The sequence below is a fragment of the Protobothrops mucrosquamatus genome, unplaced genomic scaffold (genome assembly GCF_001527695.2).
Source record: "Protobothrops mucrosquamatus isolate PMUCROS unplaced genomic scaffold, P.Mucros_1.0 scaffold340, whole genome shotgun sequence".
Classification (NCBI taxonomy): domain Eukaryota; kingdom Metazoa; phylum Chordata; class Lepidosauria; order Squamata; family Viperidae; genus Protobothrops; species Protobothrops mucrosquamatus.
The window spans coordinates 317,443-339,160 of NW_015386677.1; the positions used below are offsets into that span (position 1 = coordinate 317,443).

The 21,718-nt window shown below is 36.4% G+C and overlaps 1 protein-coding gene across 1 annotated transcript in view; it reads right to left on the minus strand.

Moving 5' to 3' along the window:
- Positions 1-21,718, minus strand: part of LGR4 (leucine rich repeat containing G protein-coupled receptor 4) — a 42,395-nt gene that overhangs the window by 10,324 nt on the left and 10,353 nt on the right. The window contains exons 2-14 of the mRNA XM_015815381.1: positions 20,115-20,186; positions 19,063-19,134; positions 15,757-15,972; positions 13,363-13,434; positions 12,189-12,257; positions 11,328-11,399; positions 11,158-11,229; positions 10,370-10,438; positions 9,118-9,189; positions 8,253-8,318; positions 6,197-6,268; positions 3,930-4,001; positions 2,217-2,342 (exon numbers count right to left, since the gene is read on the minus strand). Coding sequence (XP_015670867.1) covers positions 2,217-2,342; positions 3,930-4,001; positions 6,197-6,268; positions 8,253-8,318; positions 9,118-9,189; positions 10,370-10,438; positions 11,158-11,229; positions 11,328-11,399; positions 12,189-12,257; positions 13,363-13,434; positions 15,757-15,972; positions 19,063-19,134; positions 20,115-20,186 — 1,122 coding nt within the window. The remainder of the gene's footprint in view (positions 1-2,216; positions 2,343-3,929; positions 4,002-6,196; positions 6,269-8,252; positions 8,319-9,117; positions 9,190-10,369; positions 10,439-11,157; positions 11,230-11,327; positions 11,400-12,188; positions 12,258-13,362; positions 13,435-15,756; positions 15,973-19,062; positions 19,135-20,114; positions 20,187-21,718) is intronic.

Genomic DNA, 21,718 nt, shown 5'->3' on the forward strand with positions numbered 1-21,718 from the left:
AGAGTATAATGCTTTGGGCAAACTCATTCCATCCAGTATTTATGCTGACAATGTCAATGTTAAAAGGTTTATAGTAATCCACTACTCTTTCTTACCCTGGGTAAGAAATGAGAGTGGGGGAGAAGATAAAAAAAGATTAATTAAAGCATGATTAAAAATACATTACTTGCTGTTCTAAAACAGGCATGTCAAACTGCCGGCCCATGGGCCGGATGCGTCAGGCCAAAACCGCGCCCACCCCATTGCGGACAATGGGGAAAAAGTCGTGATACGTCTTGCAACATCGTGAGTTTGACATTCCTGTTCTAAAACAATGAACACCTGATGGAAAGCTGAAGAATGCTAACAATTGGGATCTCTTACACTCAGACACTGTACTGCACTATAAATTCCTATTCTATATATCAAACGGGAAATGTACTTTTTCCCATTTTATTTATGATGAACACATAGGACAGAAGCTTAAATGTATCAAAGTCAATATGCAGGTCTACTCACTATAGTATAATGGTGCCAATACTTTATAATGTCAGGTACTACTATCTATCTATCAGCCAGAGAACCCTGTCTAGAGTATTACTTGTTCTATGAGTACAGATTACAAGCTTCCCTAAAAGTATGCTGGGAATTTTTTTTACAGATTCTTGCTTGCTCCCTCTATATCTGGAGGTTAAACCTGATAAATATTATCTCAAGATTTTCAATATGAAACATAGGTAAACTGAATTATAAATGTTTTAGACCCTAGTGATACAGCTAAACCATTTAAATTCTTATATTAGTTATGTTGATTTGGCACTATCTCTCTATGACCAAGATAAAAGTCTGATAAATATCATTAAAATAGAAATGCCAAAAGATTGGATATGGTATATTATTAATGTAAAATGTGAGTTTTATAATTCTGTTAGAGCAGTGGTTCTCAACCTTTTTAATGCCGCGACCCCAACCGGTCGTAAGTCGAGGACTAAACCGGTCGTAAGTCGAGGACTACCCGACCAGTCGTAAGTTGAGGACTTTCCCTGCCCGGGAGTGCCGCGCATGCGTGGTTCTGCCCCCTGCGCCGGCCGAGGCGTAGCTGGCAAGCGGCAGAGACAGAGCAGGCCGACCACCAGCTGGCCCAGCCCAAGGGAGGTAAGGCACCCGCCGGAAAAGGGGGAAAAATGGCGGACAAAAAAAATGGCGGACAGCCTTGCTTGGCGACCCCCATGAAATGGTCGATCGACCCCAAATGGGGTCCCGACCCATAGGTTGAGAACCACTGTGTTAGAGACTGGTGAACTTGACAAATAAGTTAGAAGTCTTATAAAAGAAAAAATACAAAAGAAATTACTTTCTTGTAATTCATCTCAGTGTTGTCTATAATCAGCTACTTCATTATAATTTAGTCACTGGCATGAACTCCCAAAAATTTCATAAAAATCTTTTGAAGGGCAATTTGGAAATGAGAAGAATTGAATATACGCTTAGAAATGCAAAGCAAGCATGGTACCTGTGAGATACATTCCTTTCCATAAAGGGCACTGAGTATATAAAATATTGTGTATCTATAATCAATGTGAATCAAGAACAAGAATGCAAAATCGATTTGCAATATTCCTCACTGTATGGTTTTCCAATAGCTTATCTTCTTTGCAACTAAGCAGTTGGTGAATTCTCTAAGTAAAATATTTTAAGGCCTAAATACATTTATTTGGACATTTAGCATTTCATCCTCCAGATAAGCTATGGAGAAAGGTTAAGCTACCAAAATTTGATCTGGGAAAGGCAGAATCAGCACGAGTCCATATTTAAACTTTTGACATTTACATGGAAGAATAAAGAATTTTGTCCCAATTCTTCACAACAGATTGAACACTGGATTAGTTTTCTACTAGTAAGAAGAATATAAGGAGCCTTATAGTGATACATTACTAAAGAAGAAGAGTGGTTTGGCGGTGATTCTGAATTCAGTAAGGATTTTAAGTGTAGAATCATAGAATCATAGGGTTGGAAGGGACTTTGGAGGTCTTCTAGTCCATCCCCCTGCCCAAGGCAGGAGAACGTATACTATCTCAGACAAATGGTTGTCTAATCTCTAAATAAAATGCAAGAGTGCTTGCTAAAATACAAGGGTGTCTTAAGTGAACTGACATGATTTGGGGAAAGCAAGTGTAATCTGAACAGAATAACTGTAAAATTAAAATATGAGGGTACCAACTTAATTATTGACTCACCTTAGTTTCGTGAAGTATTTTGGTGATAATGTTTCTTTCAGTTCAATATTGCCTATCAACTTAAGTTGCTTTAATCTACTCAGACCTCCAGTTGGAAATGAAGTCAACATATTGAAGCTCAAGTCTCTAAAGGGATGGAGAGAAAGAAATAAGTATGAGGGGAAACAAAAATACCAAACAGTTGAATTTGCAAAACAAAAACAGAAGAAATAGCAAGTAATTCTACAATAAGAAGGCTCTACTAAAAAGCTGCAATCAATTCTTTTTTGTTTATAGTGTTTGTAGCCCTCCAGAAACTTACAAAGGCATATGCTTAATAAAAGCAAAAACAAAACAAAACAAAAAAAACCTTAGCTGAGAGATTACCTAGTGAATTAAATGGCTAAGAATGAATTGGGACCTGACCTCTTTTACTACATTTCACTGACTTTAGATTTCCTGTTGCTATTAAAACGAATACATTTATTTTGTCCGACAAGTATCTTATCCAAAAGGGAAAGGCAGATGATATTTACCAGTCTCCTTTGCTTTCCCATGCTTGCAAGGATTGTCATTTCTGACAACACAGCAGCTTTTGCCACCCTGACAAGTAAACTGTCCCATGCAGCCGGGCAGCTAATGACTGGGCAGCAATCATTAAGTGGGTTTGGAAGGAGTATTAAAAACTGTAAGAGGATATGACATAGATAATTTAAAGAAATTGGGAAAATCTATTGTATATGCATTGATTAAAATTCTCCATTAGAAATCTTATAACTTCTTGTCCCATATACAGAATAAAGACGGACCCACATGTCGGATAGCTCTGGAAATTCTCCGGGGTACCCTATTGAAAAAGCACACTTCCTAGGTCCCAGGAGATGTCAACATTTAAGGGAAGGGACCTGGAGCATGCACACTGTATCTGAAATGGGCAGATGACTTCAAAGAAAGACGGTTCTGTAATAACTTGGCCTGTGCCATCTAGGGCTATAAAGGTGATAACCAACACCTTGAATTGAACCTGGAAATGCCGTGTTGTAACTCTAAGCTCCACGTAAAACTTGTTGCAAGGAAAGTGACAAGGCATGAGTCACTATGAGCAAGATCTTCTGGTTCAGGAATGGGCTCAATTGGTAGGTAACACATTCCTCTCCACCCAGACCGTCACAGAATGCAGCATCATGGAACTTCTAAAAGGCATCCTCTTCCTGGCCAGGGATGGAGATGCATAAATTGCTATCATCAGTGTATTGATGATATTACATCTTTTGCTGTCAGATAACCCCACCCAACAAGGAAGAGTTGAAAGATTTGCACCCTGTAGTTGCCTAGGGCTGGACCTCTCCTTCTGCCTCCAACAACAACCGCCACTAGCTGTGGAGAAAGGAGGAAAAACACTGGAAAACAGTGCCTCTCTCTACCATTCTCCACAGTCTGTCAGGAAAGATACCATGGTCGATGGTATTGAAAGCCGCCAAGAGATCCAGATCTCCTTTGCATGAGATCAGGAAATGGGGATTTGAAAGAAAATCAATGTCAATCTAGGTTTCCACAGGCTTTTTCATTAAAGTGCAGTAACGTATGTGATGACATACTACCTTGGACATTATTTTTGCTTCTTTTAGATACAGGACGAATGGTTTTAACACACTGTGCAAAAGACGTTTTTTTGAGAAGGAATTATAATATTTTAAGATTGGAAATGTGCACTATGCTAAATGGCCTACTTACAGGTTGGTAATAGCACTGAGCGTAGTAAATGCTTCCTTGTTAACCCGGTGGATCAGGTTTCTGCTGAGATCACTGCAATTTTAAAAAAAGAACTATTGTGTTAGTGATTTACACTGACACTTTCGAATGGTCATTGCTTGCAGTTCAATGATTACATTATGTTTTAGGTCACACTAAGTTTCTAACAGATAAATAACTTGAGTTTATCTGTATTTTACAATGTCATCTTGACAATTTTCTTTATCTAATTCTTTTAAAAACACTTAATTCACTGGAAAGCTTTACAGTTTGGGGACTATAAAGACCTAAGCTCCATACAGTACGAAACTGTAATGTTCTGTTTGTTCTCTGTTCTCTAGGGCACCACCAGTTTACCTAAATCAGAATGCAATTAAATCTTGAAACCTGGGGCATGAACACCTGCTTTGTTGCTAGGAAAGAATGCCAGACTCCACTCCACATAGGAAAATGCCTTTATGGACACCAGAATGGAAACTAATGTTAAAAATGGCTTATCTTTGTATTTATATTCTCTTTTGCATGACAAAAAAGTTGCTTCCCATCATTGGGTTAAGCCATATGCTATCAGTTTAATGGAACAATTTCCCTATAATATCTGGATGTTATCTCAGCCTACATTGCTCTATAGAAATTGATAAGGAAGATACGATTAACGTGTGTGTGTGTGTGTGTGTGTGTCTATTATTAATTTCTTCTCTTCTGCTATAAACCTGCGCTAAAAGCTGGGTCTGTCTGTGGCCACTCAGTGAAGGAATCTGTAATTCAAACGCATCAAGGGTCATTTTCATTTAAATCTTTATCAAGAACAAATGATTCTTTACTAATCCCATCAGAAGTCAACACAAGTTTATGTGTATTTGATTTACAGTACTTTGCAGATTCAGCTAATTAGGTTTCAGAATACTTGATATGGCTTTTAAATATGAGTAAAACCAATTTAAATGTTTCAGGGGTGATTTGTCATTTCTGGAAGTAAATTTTCTAGAACAGAAAAATGTTTGTGGTGTTCTAGATGTAGTTCCAGGAGGGGGGGAAAAACATTTTTGGGCAAACCAGAATATGCCACAATCAGAATACAGAATTACAGATATTCCTGTAGGTTAGTTACCCATAACATTAAACCAAGCACAACCCAACATACGCAGTGTGGGTTCCAACATGTAAAACTTGTAATATATAAGCAAAAAGATGAAAACCAATGTTTAATAGAAAACCAAAAGAGTTTATATTTTTCACATGCTTGGATTAAGAACTAGCACGCTTGTAATCTAGAACATTTACAGTAGTCCTCGACTTATAACTGGCTGCTTAGTGACCGTTCAAAGTTACAACAGACCTCCCCAGGGTTACTTATAACCCGGATTCAAAGTTCTGACACCTGGCCCTTCCCCCCATGGTCATGTGATCACATTTTGGGTATTTGGTAACTGCCCACATTTACAGCCATTTGCAGCATCCCATGGTCATATGACCACAATTTAATACTTTTTTAATGCTGGAACTGTTGTTTACTTCTAGTTTCTGACAAAAATACCTAATGCAGGCAATATATTCAGTTAACAACTGCAGTGGCTCATTTAACAATCTTCTAAAAATGGTTGTAAAATCAAATCAGGTCCTATGGTGATCCACTTATAGACCGTCCCAACTTATGAAATCCCAGGCCCAGCTGTGGTCATAAATCGAGGACTGCCTATAGTGTTTGAAATAATCCATTTTTTTTAAAAAAAAAAGGAATCCAAATCATGGAACATCAGGACTCGTATGCTGGCACAAGATATATCTTCAGGATCCGACTTGTCGAAGAAAACGTTTCACAATATCATATTTGTTTACTGATTATCAATTTGGTGGAGCTTTTAAATGAGCAAAATGTGTAAGGAGGAGGTTGTATTTAGACAGATTAAATAGATAGTCAGGAGTGGTGGTTTGGATTTAGACTGATTCTGAATGACAATATCTAATGTGATTTTTTTCTATTATTTCTTCCATCTTTTTTCTTCAATCAAGTGTACGTACACACTTACATATTCAAAATATTAAGGAGGAAAAGGGGGAAGATTTATGTAATAAATTTTGATTGGTATCATTGGTACCACCCCAAATCTGAGATGGGAAGCCAATAGATATTTTACTGATTTTTGTTTTATTCGGATAAGCAGCTTGTCTTCCAAAACTGAAAACAACCATTCACTTTCAAACTTCTCTTAACTTAAAAGACATCTGTAAAGAGAGAGTATACTTACAGAGTATGCAAAGATGTTAGTCCCTGGAATGTATCTTCTTTGATTTCCTCAATTTGATTATGCTGCAAATATCTGAAATGCAGAAATTAGGTAGGAATATTTTCATCAAGAAAAGGCATACATCAGATGATTCATTATATTCTGGTGAAACAGAATCCCATTTAACATGTTACTTAACACTAATTATTGCTTATAAAATAGTGTGAAAAAAACAAAAGAATGTCTTTGAGAGCGGAACAAGAAATAAAATCCTTTTATCTGATGCTTTCATAACATAACAGAAACTGAATGGAAATGATTCTGAGTCATGACCTGCAGTGCTTTTGGCAAATTTCTGTTCCTGTCTGAAAACAACTTGGCATATATTTGCATCCAGTGTAAGCATGTAGCACTGTCTAAAAACAAAGACTGGAGCACTGAGAGGTTAATACTTCACCTCCTAAGAGAATATGAACAATCATTAGATCACAGAAAGAATGTGCTATATCAGGAACTGACTCTCCAGACAGAAAAGACTCAAACAAAGGAGAGCATGAAGCGAATAATGACAACCAGAAGTAAGAAATATATAAAATATCCTGTACTTCTAGAACTCGGGAACATCTTTAAAACCTTGCTGAAGATAAAGAAAGAGGCCAAAAGTGAAAGAATTAAATTTAACAGAAACAGGAAGGAAACAGAAATAATCAAATTCACAATACTGCATGCTTCCAACACTAGTTAAAACAGATCAGCTTCCACAAGAAGAACACAGGTTTAAATGCAACCACTTGCAATGAATCATAAACCAATTAAACTTTTTTTTTAATTTTCTTACTCCATTTATAAAAGCTCTGGGCAGCTAACAATCAGAAATATCACTAAATCCTCCTCCATCCTAATAATAAAGAAATACTCTTCCAAAATAAACAATCCACAACATAAATCAAATATACTATTAGAATTACACAAAAGTGAGGGGGAAAAACCATTGATTGAGTAATGTGGTCAAGTTTGTGTTGACTCTTAAAGACCACATAGATAAGCCTTCTCCCAAAATACATACTACATATTCTCGAGATTTAAATCAATAATCATAGCACAACTTCTTTCTCCCTTGTGACAATAACCAGATCTTAACTGCTCTCCTGAATCCCAAAAGGGAAGGAACAGATTAAATCTCCATGGGGAGGCAATTCCAGAGTTTGGGAGTATTTATCCAAAATGCCCACTTCAGATGGGCTGTGTTGATAGTATTCAACTTGAGTGGACAGGCAGATAAATACTGGCCCTGAGCACTACAACACCGGCACTACTGGTCCTGAGCACTATACTCCTGAATCACAAGTCAGAAGCCAACAACCAGTGCAACACCCAAAGCAAAATGGTCTCTTGGGTATATATGGATAAGCCCATAAATGCTTGAGCCACACTTTGTACTAGCTGAACCTTCTGAATGCTTTCCAAGGGCAGCCTCAGGTTGTAGTCCAAGTGGGAGATTACTCTGAGCAGGGTTATCTGGCACAGAATTATTCAAAATAATCAGGTCAAAAAAAGATTTTTTTGGGCAGGGTGTATACATCAGCTTATTCCAGAGATAATGGAAATATCTCCTCACTGAAAGAAGTAAACATTGCTGCTTGAATCCATTCTCCTGCCATTTCACAAGAGGCCTTAACCAAACACGAGAGGTAAGACAATCCAAACAAATATTAAGAAGAGACTGGACAGTCATTTGTCTGAAACAGTATTGGTTTGAGCAGGTGGTTGGACTAGAACAGTGGCCCCCAACATTTTTGGCACCAGGGACCAGTTCCATGGAGAAAGGTTTTTCTGCAGACCAGAGAGGGTGTGGTTTTGTGTGTTGCCTGCACCCCGTGGATGGGGCTTTGCCTGTTTGCACAGCCCGGTTGCTGGCATGCCACAACCTGGTATCGGTCCATGGCCTGGGGGTTGGGGACCCCTGGACTAGAAGACTTCCAAGGTCCCTTCCAGCTCTATTCTGATTGATTGAAATATGGAAATCAAACAAAGCAGAAATCACTAACAAATTAGACCCAGTGTGTTCTTTACTTACATTTCTTCTAGGGAACTGCAACCTTTAAAATGTGGAAGTTCTTTTATATTGTTGTAAGACAAATCCCTTAAAAGATAGGAAAAGGAAAAAAGAAAAAGAAAAAAAGCAAGCTTAAGTTATACAAAATTGTTTGTTTTTTATGAGCTTTATCAGCAAACCATCCTCTTCCTAGTTGTTTTTTCTTAAGAAACTGACATTATTTTCCATTTAACTTAATGCGGAAGGACAGAAATAGAGCACTTAAATTCAGAAGGTCACAAAATTACTGTAGTAAAGAAATATTTATAACACTGTATCCTCCGTGGGAATAAATTAAATAGTAAATTGATGTACTACTGAGTAATCATTAAAGATTGCAGGATCAGCTATTTTCTTAAAAGCTCTCTTTATTAAGCAAAAGGTAGAAAACAAGTTAGAAGTTTAAATGTTGCCTCACAATTTTAATCAAATTTGGAAATAAACCACAATTTATTAGAAGTTACCATCTCTTCATTAACTAGACATTTGCTGTTTCCTAGCATACCTAATGTCATTTGGACAGGATTTGCTATAATCTACTATTTATAAGCTAGTCTTATAATATTGAACTGAATAAAAATCATGTGTAACACACCTGGCTTTTAATTAAGGTTTGCTTGTTTCTTAATTAGTCAACCAACTTGTAAGCCGCCTACAATCGCCTTTGGCAAGATAGGTAGCATATAGGTTTAATAAATAAATACATAAACTGTATAAATTGGTCTTGATGTGTTTTTTGTACCCCCAAAACCAAACCATTACCAAATTTACCAACATCAAATTAATTTTCTGAGATTATGATCCCTATTTATAAAAATAGATTAGAATCAGAAGTTTATGTACTTACAAAGTCCGAAGTATCTTTTGCTCATGGCATAGACCAGTGGGAATATTACTTATTTTGGCACCTGTAAAAGTTCTGTTGAATAAAATACCATTATCTGTAAGAACACTGGAAACAGGATTTTTTTTAAAGAAACAGCTTTTCTAGAATGCTATAAATCATATGAACCTAGCTTAATCAGGTATCGTAGAAGTATTGATGTATCCACTTAAGCCACTTTATAATAATACGCTTTTTATTTAGAACAAGAGCTTTAAAAATTGGACCCGTTAACACAAACAGTAAGCTAACATTTCTGGCTTACTGATAGCAAAGGTTTGGTACACACTACCTAATAATTCCTTCATGGATTTTCCAGTAACTTTTGCTTGGAGGTATTAATTGTATGCATCTCATCATTATGTTAAAGATAGACAACTCTTTAAAATATCCTGACTACCTAATCAACAAACAACTGTGGCTGTAGAGGGCATATAAGTCAATGATTTGGATGTAATGCTAAGCCATCCATGACTATTAAACTTCCTGCTGTTGTTATTTACTTTTTCTTTCATGAGAAATAATTGGGAAGCATACACTAGCAAGTCTGTTAGCATACTTAGAAATTCCGAGCACCCATTTTTTGCACCAACACTATCAAGCACAAAAACTGCTTTATAATAAATCTCCATCACGGAATCTAAATACAGTGTACGTATTAACAGTATTTTGTGTGTGTAAAAAAAGGCACCATAAATATGTCTTTGCCTTCCAAAATTTTGGTCTATAGTTTTATTTATTTAATAAATCAAATATATATAGCTGCCCATCTCACTGAAGGTGACTCTGGACAGTGCATAACAAACAGATAAAATCACGTATAAAAGCCACATATATATATAAAAATACAAAAATCACAGTAATAGTAAATATTATAAAAACAGAAATACAAATTAGGTAAAGAGGGAATAAAATAGCCAGCTCATCAATGGCATCATCTAAGCAGTGGAGCCATTAAAAGATGTGTCCAATTCCCTACGAGCTCCGGGCCTGATAATATAATCAGGTCTTGAAGGTCTTCTGGGATATCAAAAGGGAAAAAATGGGGGGAAAGTCGCGATATGTCGTGACACATCACGTGACATCGCGAGTTTGACACCCGTGTTCTATAAAGTGGATACCATGGCAGAAAGGGCACGTCTCTTAAGACCCATAAAATGTAAGTCCATAGCTTTACTAGTTATTTCATTTTTGAAGTCTGACAGTAAATACTTACAAACTCTCCAGATTGATCGTCCCTGTTAAATTAGGAAACCATTGCACCATGTTGGCTCCACGAATGACTCTGAAGAAAAACAGAAATGTAATACATTACAGCTTCACTGTTCAACAGAAAAATCAACTCTATGGGAACAGAAGGCTTTGTTAACATTTTTTGCTAGTGTTTTGTACTGAGATAGCTTCCTCTTTCTCACTAATATTTACCGTATTTTCCGGCGTATAAGACGACTTTCTAAACCCTGAAAATCTTCTCAAAAGTCGGGGGTCGTCTTATACGCCCAGTTGTCTTATATGCCGGAAAATACGGGTATTCTATTTTATTCCTTTACACATGTGGTTTGGCATATTACTCATCAAGTTTTCTCTCTCCCCCCCCTCTCTCGCTCAAACTCTATATTTTAACTGGAAAAGTTGGGGGTCGTCTTATATGCCCAGTCGTCTTATACGCCGGAAAATACGGTACTAATGCCAGATTTAAGCCAAGAGGTTGAATATTCTCAATTCTTTGTAGCATTGCAGCATTAAGCAAAATTATTACCAACTTCTTTTAAAAAGTTTTGTTTACTAAGGAAGCTTATGCATTTGCACTTATTTATAACAATCTGTATTACACTTATTTTAGTCTTGTTCCAGGTTCACTTGTTTCAAAAAGTAACTACCTCTATTTATGGAAACAAAATCTAAAGCAAAGATTCTGAGAAGTAATTCCACTGAATATATGTACTTAGGATTAGAAGACTAATTAGCACAAACTCATTTTAAATTAACTGCAAGAGTACTTACAAGGAATGCAAATCTGATAAGTTTTGAAAGGCTGAGTTCCCAACGAAGGATAAAGGATTATCATACAGATGTCTGAAGGAGGAAAAAAGGCAGGCTTTATCATTCATAGATTTATTTTTTGATCCCTTAAACCCCAAAAAATTTATTTTTAAAAAAAATTAAAAACTTACATTGTTCTTAAAAGTGGATTTCCTATAAATGCATTATCAGGGATCATGGAAATATAATTGCTGTGAAATCCCCTAAAAATAAATTGAAATTGTTGGATTAATAATTAATTATTTGGTGATCATATATCAAATTTTAATAATCTTTTCAAAATGTGTAAAAGGAAACAAAGTAAAAAAAATTCTGTAAGAAGGAACAATCTCAGCTTCTTTTCCACAATTTCAAAAGCTCTTTATATGCAAAGTCTATGTACTGGAAGATAATCTTTCTATAAATTATTTCAACAATCACACCAGGAATTGCAAGTACAGTTTCCATGCAAAAATGGACAACAGATATTAGAGTCTGGCAACTCAAGCTGAATTTATCCAGAATTATCCTTAACCAAACCTCTCAGCAAACAGAATGAAAACAATTGGAAGCTAGGCTAGAGCCACTAGAAACTAAACAATGTAAAAATAATCTGAATTTTAGAGGCATGCTAGAAGAATTTGGTAAGGAAGACCTGGAAAGAGATATAGAGAACACTTACCTCATATAACCTGATGAAGATAACTATTACATGATGTAATTTATATATTTATATATTTCAAAACTAAAAAGGCAATTTTAAAGGAAATAAAATCTTCTTTGAAAATGGAAGTTATTATAATAGTCATATTAATTCGTTAAAAAAATAATCTGTATTGCACTCAACTAAATAATACCAAATATGAGAGACCCAAAAGCCAGATTACTTATTATTTTAAGTTGATCCTATAATTTGAACTTAATTCATTTTAGTTTACGAAGAGGAAAAACATAACCTTCATAAAACTAAACATTTTTTGTTGGAAAAAATAAAAGTATATAGTAATACTCACAATTCTTTAATGCTCGGAAGGGATTTAATTGCTTCTGGAAATTCCACCATGCTGTTATAATTTAAATCCCTTGAAAGAACATAAACAATGGCATTATGTTGTCTATTATGAAAAAAATAATTAACAGTCTTTAGCTTATTTAAATCCTCTTGGTTTAAGCTTGCTATTTGCCTCTTACTATGCCATAAATTCATGAACACACATTAACTTGACACACATTTATTTCAAATACTTTATCCTCCCATAGGATAGTGTTATAACTTAGTTCATTAATTTTAACAGATTTTAGAATCTGGATACTGAATCACTAGAATTCCCTCCCTCCAATCTGTCCTTGATTGTTGCAATGCTTGCCTTACCCTCCCTGTTGACATTCAACTACGAAATTACAAGTTCTTCTTGGTAGGAGCCAAAGATCTTCTTGCTCCAGCGTAATGCCAGTTTCCCTCTCTCAATTCCGCCCTCACTCAGAAAATGGGCACTTAGCTATTCATTGTTGGGAATGTTATTTCCTTTCACCTTGCAACAATGTGACTGAGTGTAATGATTCTTTTAAGGCAGTTCCTATCTATAATTTATTTATCTCTCTGATCTTCGGTAATGCCAATTAATAATAGGTTAGTATCAGCTTACTAATATATATCTATTTTTTGTAACTTCTATTCCTGGTGGGTCTCAGTCGCTAGATCAAATGTGTTGCATAATCACAGCATATATGATATCTCAACTTTCCATAGTTGCATGCTTATACCCCTAAAAGTAATAATTCTTTCCGTTTTCTCTTTTCAAGTATCACTCCTTCTTTATCATTTTTTTTTGTATTGTCCATCTTTTTTGTAATATAGCTGTAAAACTAGGGAAAAAGAAAAAACAAAGCTAAAACCAACTCAGCTACCAAAACCAAAGTGATACATTGAAGAAACTGTGAAATTTCCCCATTCCTGCAACAAAATAATTTGCAAAAGAAAATCAAACCAAGTTGTAACCAGTTGTCTTTCACAACAAAGTTAAGTATATTTGTAAATGTATGTAAATCTGGCTAATCACAGCATAATTATGTTTAACTATAAGCCTAAATGAAATAGTTTAAATTCCTAAGGTCAATATTTCAAGGCATTAAGTCTTGTGTAATGTGTTTTGTTCTGTTACAGAACCTCGAAGTCAGGATACTCACAAAGTTTCTAGGTTGTTTAATCCATAAAAACAGTGTTGTCCCAGTGTTTTTATTTTATTGTTATGGAGATGCCTGAAAAAGAAAAGGAGATGTAGAATCCATTACTTCATGAATCATTTTTTTGCCACACTGTTTCCCAAAATTAAGTTTTATAGCAAAAAATGCATCACGATGGAAAGACCATCCCGAGTAGTGAAATATTAACATATAAAATTCTTTTGGTGGTCAAGCAATGTAGTAGAAGAACAAACAAGTTATATATTTTGAAATCCACTCTGCATTTTTTTTTATTTTAAGAATAAAGTGTCTAGGATTGAAAAAAGCCAACCCTCTGATTCTGACAAAATCTATGGAAGAATCCAGAAACGATTTTTAAAATGGATTTTCACAAAAACCAACTTGATAACATAATTCTCCTCAAGTCACAAGTATGACAGGAAAGATTATGTAAATTAGTCCAGTGTTATAGCTGGTCCCATGAAAGCTAAGATGGAGAGATGAAATGACATAAAAACACCAGTGGAATGTCAGTGGGGAAGGACAAGAAGTAAATCTAACTGAGCAGGGGCATGTGCCTCATTTCAGGCCTAGTTCTGGGAAGTAACTGCACCATTATCCATCTTTTTGCCTCAGTGGGTTGTTCTCCAGAAGCTAATGTGGATGGTCAATTTTCTCTAGGGCACAATCAATAAGAGCTTCTTGTCATTATGCTTCACTGGCAAAGTCACCTAGATTCGTTGAAGAATTATAACTGAGTTATTGTCATGATTGACAATATCTGGGGTTTCTTTTGGCCTATGACTTCTCAGGAAGCAGACAAGGTGCTGTTTGTGATACCCTCTGCCTTCTGCTGACTGGATGTTTGCCACTCTTAGTTCTTCATGGGGGAAGAGGATAGTTTTCTAGATCTGGGAGAATTCAAATCTAATTGGGAAAAAATACTGCCAGTGGCCCTGATGAAATCTATAAATCACATACTATAAGAGGCCCTCTCTGGATTCAGAAATGTTATCAGGTGTCCATCTTCCCTTTTTAGGGTAGGTTCTTGTGACAGTAATGGGAAATCAGCTGTGAAGTACTCTAGATAAAATAATCTGGTCTCTGTTCAGTCAGGACTCAAGCTTGGATGTGAAAAAAAGATGACAATGGTCACACTAATGCATGACATTTATTGTGAACTAGGATAAGAGAAATGCACCAATTCTAGTCCTTTGATACCTTTGAGCTTGCCTGCAGGGGATGAAAATTGGGGCATTATGTTTCAGTATTTCCACTCGTTCTTCAGTGGGTGGTTTCTGGACGGGGGGGGGGGAGAGGGAGATTTGCCTTTTGACTATTCTCTTGAAGCATGCCACAGGAGTGAGCTCTCTATCCCCTATTTAACTTTTATATGAAGGCACTAGAGCAGGCATGTCAACCTGCCGGCCCATGGGCCGGATGCGTCACACCGAAACCGCGCCCACCCCATTGCCGTCAATGGAGAAAAAGTCCCGAAACGTTGCGCGACATGTGATGTCGTGAGTTTGACATGCCTGCACTAGAGGGTCATCCAAAACACTGATGTTTGATACCATCACCCGACTAATGATACCCAGTTTTTGATGGCCATCCCAGATCAGTCTGTGACACTGCTGAAGGCGTGTGACGCACAGCATATCTTAAATTTAGCAGGAGAGTTATTGTTTGTCCACTGGGATTCTTGATCTGTTCTAGTAGGATATCTTGATAGGACATTACTATTCTTGTTCAAGAAGCAGCTCCACAATTTGGAGATTCTTCCAGATTCACAGTTCCTGCTAGAATAGCAGATGGAAGCTGCAGCCAGGGGTCTTTTGTTAGCTTTAGTTGTGTGCCAGTTGTGGTACTGTCTGATGCAAAAGAACCTTTCTACAGCGAGTCATGCTGTCTATTTAGATTAACGTAATGCACTGTGCACGGGGCTATTCTTAAAGATCACTCAAAGGCTACAATTAATTCATTGACTCCAATACATTGAGGGCATAATACACCAGTAGCAAAAGCCATACAATAATTACATTAGGCTTGTGGGTGTAATTTAAAGTGCTAGTGCTAACCAATAAAGCCTTACATGGTTTAGGACCAAATTATTGCAGGATCGCATTCTCCCACTGTCTGGCCAATATGATCTACCGGGAAGAAACTATTAGTGGTTCCCATCATACAGAATGAGATGGGCTGAACCTTTGTGGTGCTTCTTTCCTTTCCTTTGGAAAGATCTCCCTGAGAATATCTAGTTGGTTTTCACCCTGGTTGCCTTCCAAAGAAGCATCTTAGAATGGAGATTTTTTTCCTTTATAAAAATGTAATGAAATTATAAATCCATTTTTCGCTTAAATTAAGCATGCACTGAGATGACAGGATGCAAATACTTACAGGACAACAAGGCTTGACAGATTTCTGAATGCGAAGTCAGGGATGTGGGCTATTTTATTGAGAGCCAAAGTTAAAGCTTGCAGTGAGGGAAGATTGCTGAGTGGGATAACAGGAACTTCAGTCAAACTGTTATCATCCAGCCACAAGTGACGTAGTTGAATGAGACCCTCAAAACTGTCTTCTGGGACAGCTGTAATATGGTTAGCATCTAAACGTCTGAAGAAAAAGAATATGAGTGTTAAACAAAAGGTATATGACACGAGAAGCAAATTATTATTTTTAAAAAATAAACAATTAGAAAGAAGCAAATATTTGAAACTGGGGGAACGCAGCCCAGAGGCTCAGTCATGGGCCTAATGATCATGCAAATCAATACAGTCCAGAGAGAAGGCACTAAGTTATATACACCATACAGTACAGTTTATCTAGCAGAAGAACACAAAACTTATGATTTACAAAAACAAATAATTGTCCAATTACTCATTGATTCAGTGAATACTCCTTTTAAGCAATACAAGGACATCTTCATTAATAATTTACCTCCTGCGCAAGCAAAAACTGACCTGAGAACTTAATGCAACTCCTCTTTCAGCTACCAGGGATTTCTGCAGGTTTATTATTGTAATTACAGTTAAAATATCCTTAAAGCACTGAACTGACTTACTTACAAACAATTCACCCTATTTCAACATGACAGCATTAATCTATAAGATCTAAACAGCTTAACAGTCAAGCTCTGCAGTATCTGTCAGTTCCTGAATAGCTGATAAGGCATGCTTGTGCCTCCATCTTAGGAATGCCTCCACAGTGTGACCATTCTTGTTTTCTGGAATTCTCAATGATGGCAGCCCAATTACAGAACTCCTTCAGAAAGTAATGCTATCAAATTTGAGATAATTTAGATCAGGTTTTTTGTTTACTCTTAGCACCTACAAATAATGCCCCAGAACCAAAATGTTTCCATGCTACATTTGTTCATTTTCCAACAAACCTACGTATTTGTGAATGTTTTAGGCACTTTTGCTAATAAGAACCTGAGCTTTATCAAGGGCTTGCTCAAACACTCTGATTTTCATGTACTTCATTTCATGTATTTTAAATATTACATTTCCAAAATTAATTTGCAGAAATATAAAAAAGAGGAATTGTATGCTGTACTATTATATACACAGTACTTATGCTTTTTACTATACTTCTGAAAATGGTCTGTTGCTGAACTATGGTTACAAAAATTGTAAGAAAAAATTATTATAAAGTCAAATTACAATTTATGTAAGAGCTTCCTCTCACTATCTAAGTTCCAGCTTTCTCTGAAACATTTGGTCATAAGCAATCTATTTAAAGTCTGGTCAATAAAATTGTGGCCAGTGGCCAAAAATGTCAATTTCATTTTTACCATCCTCCCTCAACCATTTCCAAAGCATATAAAAGGCAGACAGAAAAACCAAAGGATCAATTATTTCTTATATAAATGTAGGATGCAAATGAATGAGTGATATGCAGGAACTTGCCAAACTGATAATTTATTCCTGAGAGCATAAGTTAGAGGTGATGAGCAATGAGCATAATAGAAGGCTTATAACAACATCCTTTGATAAAGTGCATTTCTGGCAAGGTGAAGAAAGCAACGCCAAGTAAGAATATTATTTCTCCAATTACTTCTTGGTCAAGAGATTTAGATGGAACTTATAATCAGAACATAAATTATGTTTTAATAAAATCCAAGCACTAAATACTAATAAAAACTAATCAGCAACAAGAATAAAGCAGTATGAATGAAGAACCTCTAAGAAGATTATGTTTTATTATCCCTTTACATGTTATATTTCTGTTAAACTGAAAGTTAACATACCTTTCAGATAACAAATCTTTGATTTAAAAAGCAGATTTGCATTATTTTTCATTTTTAACAAAAAAAAATTAATAATCAGAAAATGTGTATCTCAATAAATCAAAAGATATCAAACCATCCACTCAAGGCCGGAAATTAAACTATCCTAAACTTAAAAAAAAAAAAGAGTCAAAAGCTTCAGAGGAAGAAAAACATATTTTGTCATCAATTAAAAATCCCCCTAAAGCACCCTTCCTATGTAGAAGGGAAAGTTGCCAGACATCCAACCAAGTCACATTTAATTTGGAAGATTCTGGAATGAGATGATAGATTAAATATTTGTTTAGTTAATATTTAGTGAAAAAATATCTTGGCAACAAACAGATTTTCCAGTATTTTACATACTGTTATCTACTTTGAGACTACACACCTCAACCATTTTCAAAGCATTTTTCTTTGGAACAAAACCTTCCTCAAAAGGTCAAATTCTGTTAATAATATAGTCACAAGATACTATTTTATGCCCTTCTTAGGTTAATCACCTAGCCTCTATATTTGACAACCTCCGCAACATTTCCTAGACCATGTCTCTAAGGCAAATTTCTGTACTACATTATATATACTATTATCCATCACAAATCTTCTGTAGCTTCAGTTAATATAGAAGAAGCTACTCTCAGTCATCATACTGTATTTGCTTTTATTTTTCTCTGCCCTCACACCAGGCTGGTAAGCACAATTCCAATAATTAATCGGGCTGTCAATACAGCACCAATTTAAAATTTGGGAATGGAAGACAACTATGAACTCTAACCCTTTGCAAATATAATACCTCTGAGTTAATCTTGAAAATAAATATAAGTGTCCCACCCTTATTATGAATCTATGCACTATTAACATTTATTAATTTATTCATTCGTTAAACTTATTTCTATGCTGTCATAATAAAAAAATATATTCCTGGTGGTTTACATAGAACAAACTAAAATTAAACTAAACTAACCTAAGAAAAATGAAAATGGCAACATTCACATAAGAGGCGGCATTTTGAAACAGCTTTTATTACTAATTTATATGCCACTATCTAACTATCTTCAAGAACTACTGAAAGACTAACCAAGACCAACCCCTCGCACCCCCACACTTGATAAATTCCTTTAGATATTTCTATTTATTTTATAAACCATTAAATCACATATAATTACTTGACTATAGCAGGGTATGTTCTCCTGTAATAAAATGAATCAATCAATGAATTAAAAAAAAGGCCTCTGGAGCTTCCATAATTGAGCTGTGTATTACTGTTAGGTTTTTCTATTACATTTATTTGAGCTTTAATTTAAAAAGTCTTCCATTTGCAACAGTTAAGTGAGCTGTATGAACAATCCTGATAATTTTAGTTTCCAAAATCCAAAATAATTCATGAAATATAAAATATGAATCCAACTAACATGCATTCAGGCAATAATACTTACAACGATTGTATTCCACTGAGTCCTCTGATGGCCTCTTTAGGAATAGTTTTCAACTGATTATTCTGCAAAGTGCTGGAAAGAAAGAGAGAGAGAGAGAGAAATAGCGAAAGAGCTGTAAACTGATATCCATCAATTTAGCACAATTTGTTCCTGCTATAGGTTTTGTATATGCCTCCTCCCTCATTTCGAAATTCTGAATTAAATGTATTTGTGTAATATAATATGATGCTATATAGTAATATACTATAATAATAGTATTCAGTATATAACTGTAATGTGATATAACTGTCTCTTAAGAAAACCTTACTCTCCTTGTTATAGCAGTTTTTTTCTTAATATAATAAAAAAGAAAAAAATCAAAGAAAACACTTTTAGGAAGAGAGGCAATCCTTCAGGGACTAGTTGTTTTTTCTTTATCCCCAAACATTTTATCTAGCATCATAATGAGGTACACAGGTGGGACATTTGTTCACTTGGATAGAATTCTGGCTAATTTGTAGATACATTTTGCAAAACATTCTTGCAAGAAATGTTTTCTAAATGGAAACCACCTATAACAGGGGTCTTCAAACTAGGCCCTTTATGACTTGTGGACTTCAACTCCCAGAATTCCTCAGCCAGCGTGCCTGGCTGAGGAATTCTGGGAGTTGAAGTCCACAAGTGATAAAAGGGCCAAATTTGAAGACCCCTGATCTATAGGATTAGTTGACGTTCAGCTCTCCATTCAGACACATTTGGAGATAGCATGGCAGAAAAAATAACTGCTAGTAGCTCGCCCCACCTATTTTGTCTAAGCTGAAACCATGGTATTCTGTGCATTGACCCTTAAAGAAAAAAGAGGTACAAATACATATTTTTCTTTTTCTCAGCAACTGAAAGGTTGATGTTACATCTGAATTATGAGAAAAATAAAAAAAAATTCTCATTATTGGCTCTATACTGTACTAGAAACTAGAGCAAAAACATATTGTTCTGCTCATTCTATCAGTGAACATGCTGACTGGACAAGAAAGAAGAATTATACTATGAAGCACTTAAATTTGATTACTTACAGAACTTTGAGTTCTTTCAACCCAGACAAGGCTTTTGGATGAATAAAAGCAAGGTCATTGCCAGCCAGCCGTCTGGAAAAGATTGCAATAATAATACATACACAGTATTTCTATTTGTCTGATAGATAAATTATAAATGCAAGTATAGAAATAAACTTCTACACACATTCCAGAAACTCCCTCCCAATGATTTTATTTTTCATTGTCATCAACATAACATTTCCTTATTCAAAGCAAAACACAGTGAATATGCATTCTGCAAGATATTCTCTTATATTTAAGCTTAGTTTTATATTTACTATTTACATTACTTTATTGTAATCAAAATTCTTAAATACACACACACACACACNTACAAAGCAGAGAAAGTGAATGTTAGTTCTGGTGATATAAGAACCAGAACAGATGCTTTCCTAACAATACTCATTGTTCCATATATACAAACTAATCTATAGTTGTCATTAATATATGGTGCAATCAGTGTGAATTATGGTCACAACATGAATCTGAACTGTTTTGCAGAGAATGATCTGATCCACCTACAGAGAAATGGGGCGTTGTCTTACCTGAACGCCTTTTCTCAGCACGGAGATGGAGACTCCACCATTGGGTAGTAGACTGTATTCCTGCCCAATCAGATCAAGTCAGCCAAAGTTGCCACGCCCGTCCTGGACCGTTAGTCTCCAGTCTTTGACGCGAGCGTAGCCATTGACTGACAGCAAGACGTTGTGGCTCACCAAACTAACTGACCCCATGCTTATACAAGACGTACAAGGGAGGGAGGTGGAGTCTCCATCTCCGTGCTGAGAAAAGGCGTTCAGGTAAGACAACGCCCCTTCTCCAGCACTGAGATGGAGACTCCACCATTGGGACATACCAAAGCCTACTGTCCCTGAGGGTGGGAAGCAGACTGGTCCCAGGTGGCACTTTGGAGTAAAACCTGTTGGAGAACTCTCCTACCGAATGAGGCCTCAGCAGAGGCAAATTTATCAATTTTATAGTGCCTAATGAAAGGAGAAGGCGAAGCCCAGGTGGCCGCCTTGCAAACTTCCTCGATCGAAGCCTGAGTGGCCCATGCCGCTGAAGTAGCCGCGCTCCGCGTGGAGTGGGCAGTCACCCCCCGCGGAACCGGCAGCGACTCAGCCTTATAGGCTCCGGCGATGCACGCCTTTATCCATCTCCCAACGGTAGAAGAGGATACTTTCCGACCCTTTGTGGATGCGTGGAAAGATACAAAGAGGGCTTCTGATTTCCTGAACTCCGCAGTCCGTGAAATATAATATTTAAGGGCTCTGCGGACATCCAGACAATGCCATTCTCGCTCCAACCCATGCGACGGGTTGGGACAGAAGACAGGTAGTACTATCTCCTGCGACCTATGGAATAGGGAATTGACCTTCGGAATGAAGGTAGGGTCTAACCGAAGGGTAACCCTATCCTGTTGAAAAACACATAAGTCGTCTCTCACAGAAAGCGCCGCCAGCTCCGAAATGCGACGAGCAGAGGTAATAGCCACGAGGAAGGCCACTTTGTGGGACAGAGAACGAATGTCACATGTCCTGAGGGGCTCAAAAGGAGATTTAGTAATAGCCTGAAGCACCCTT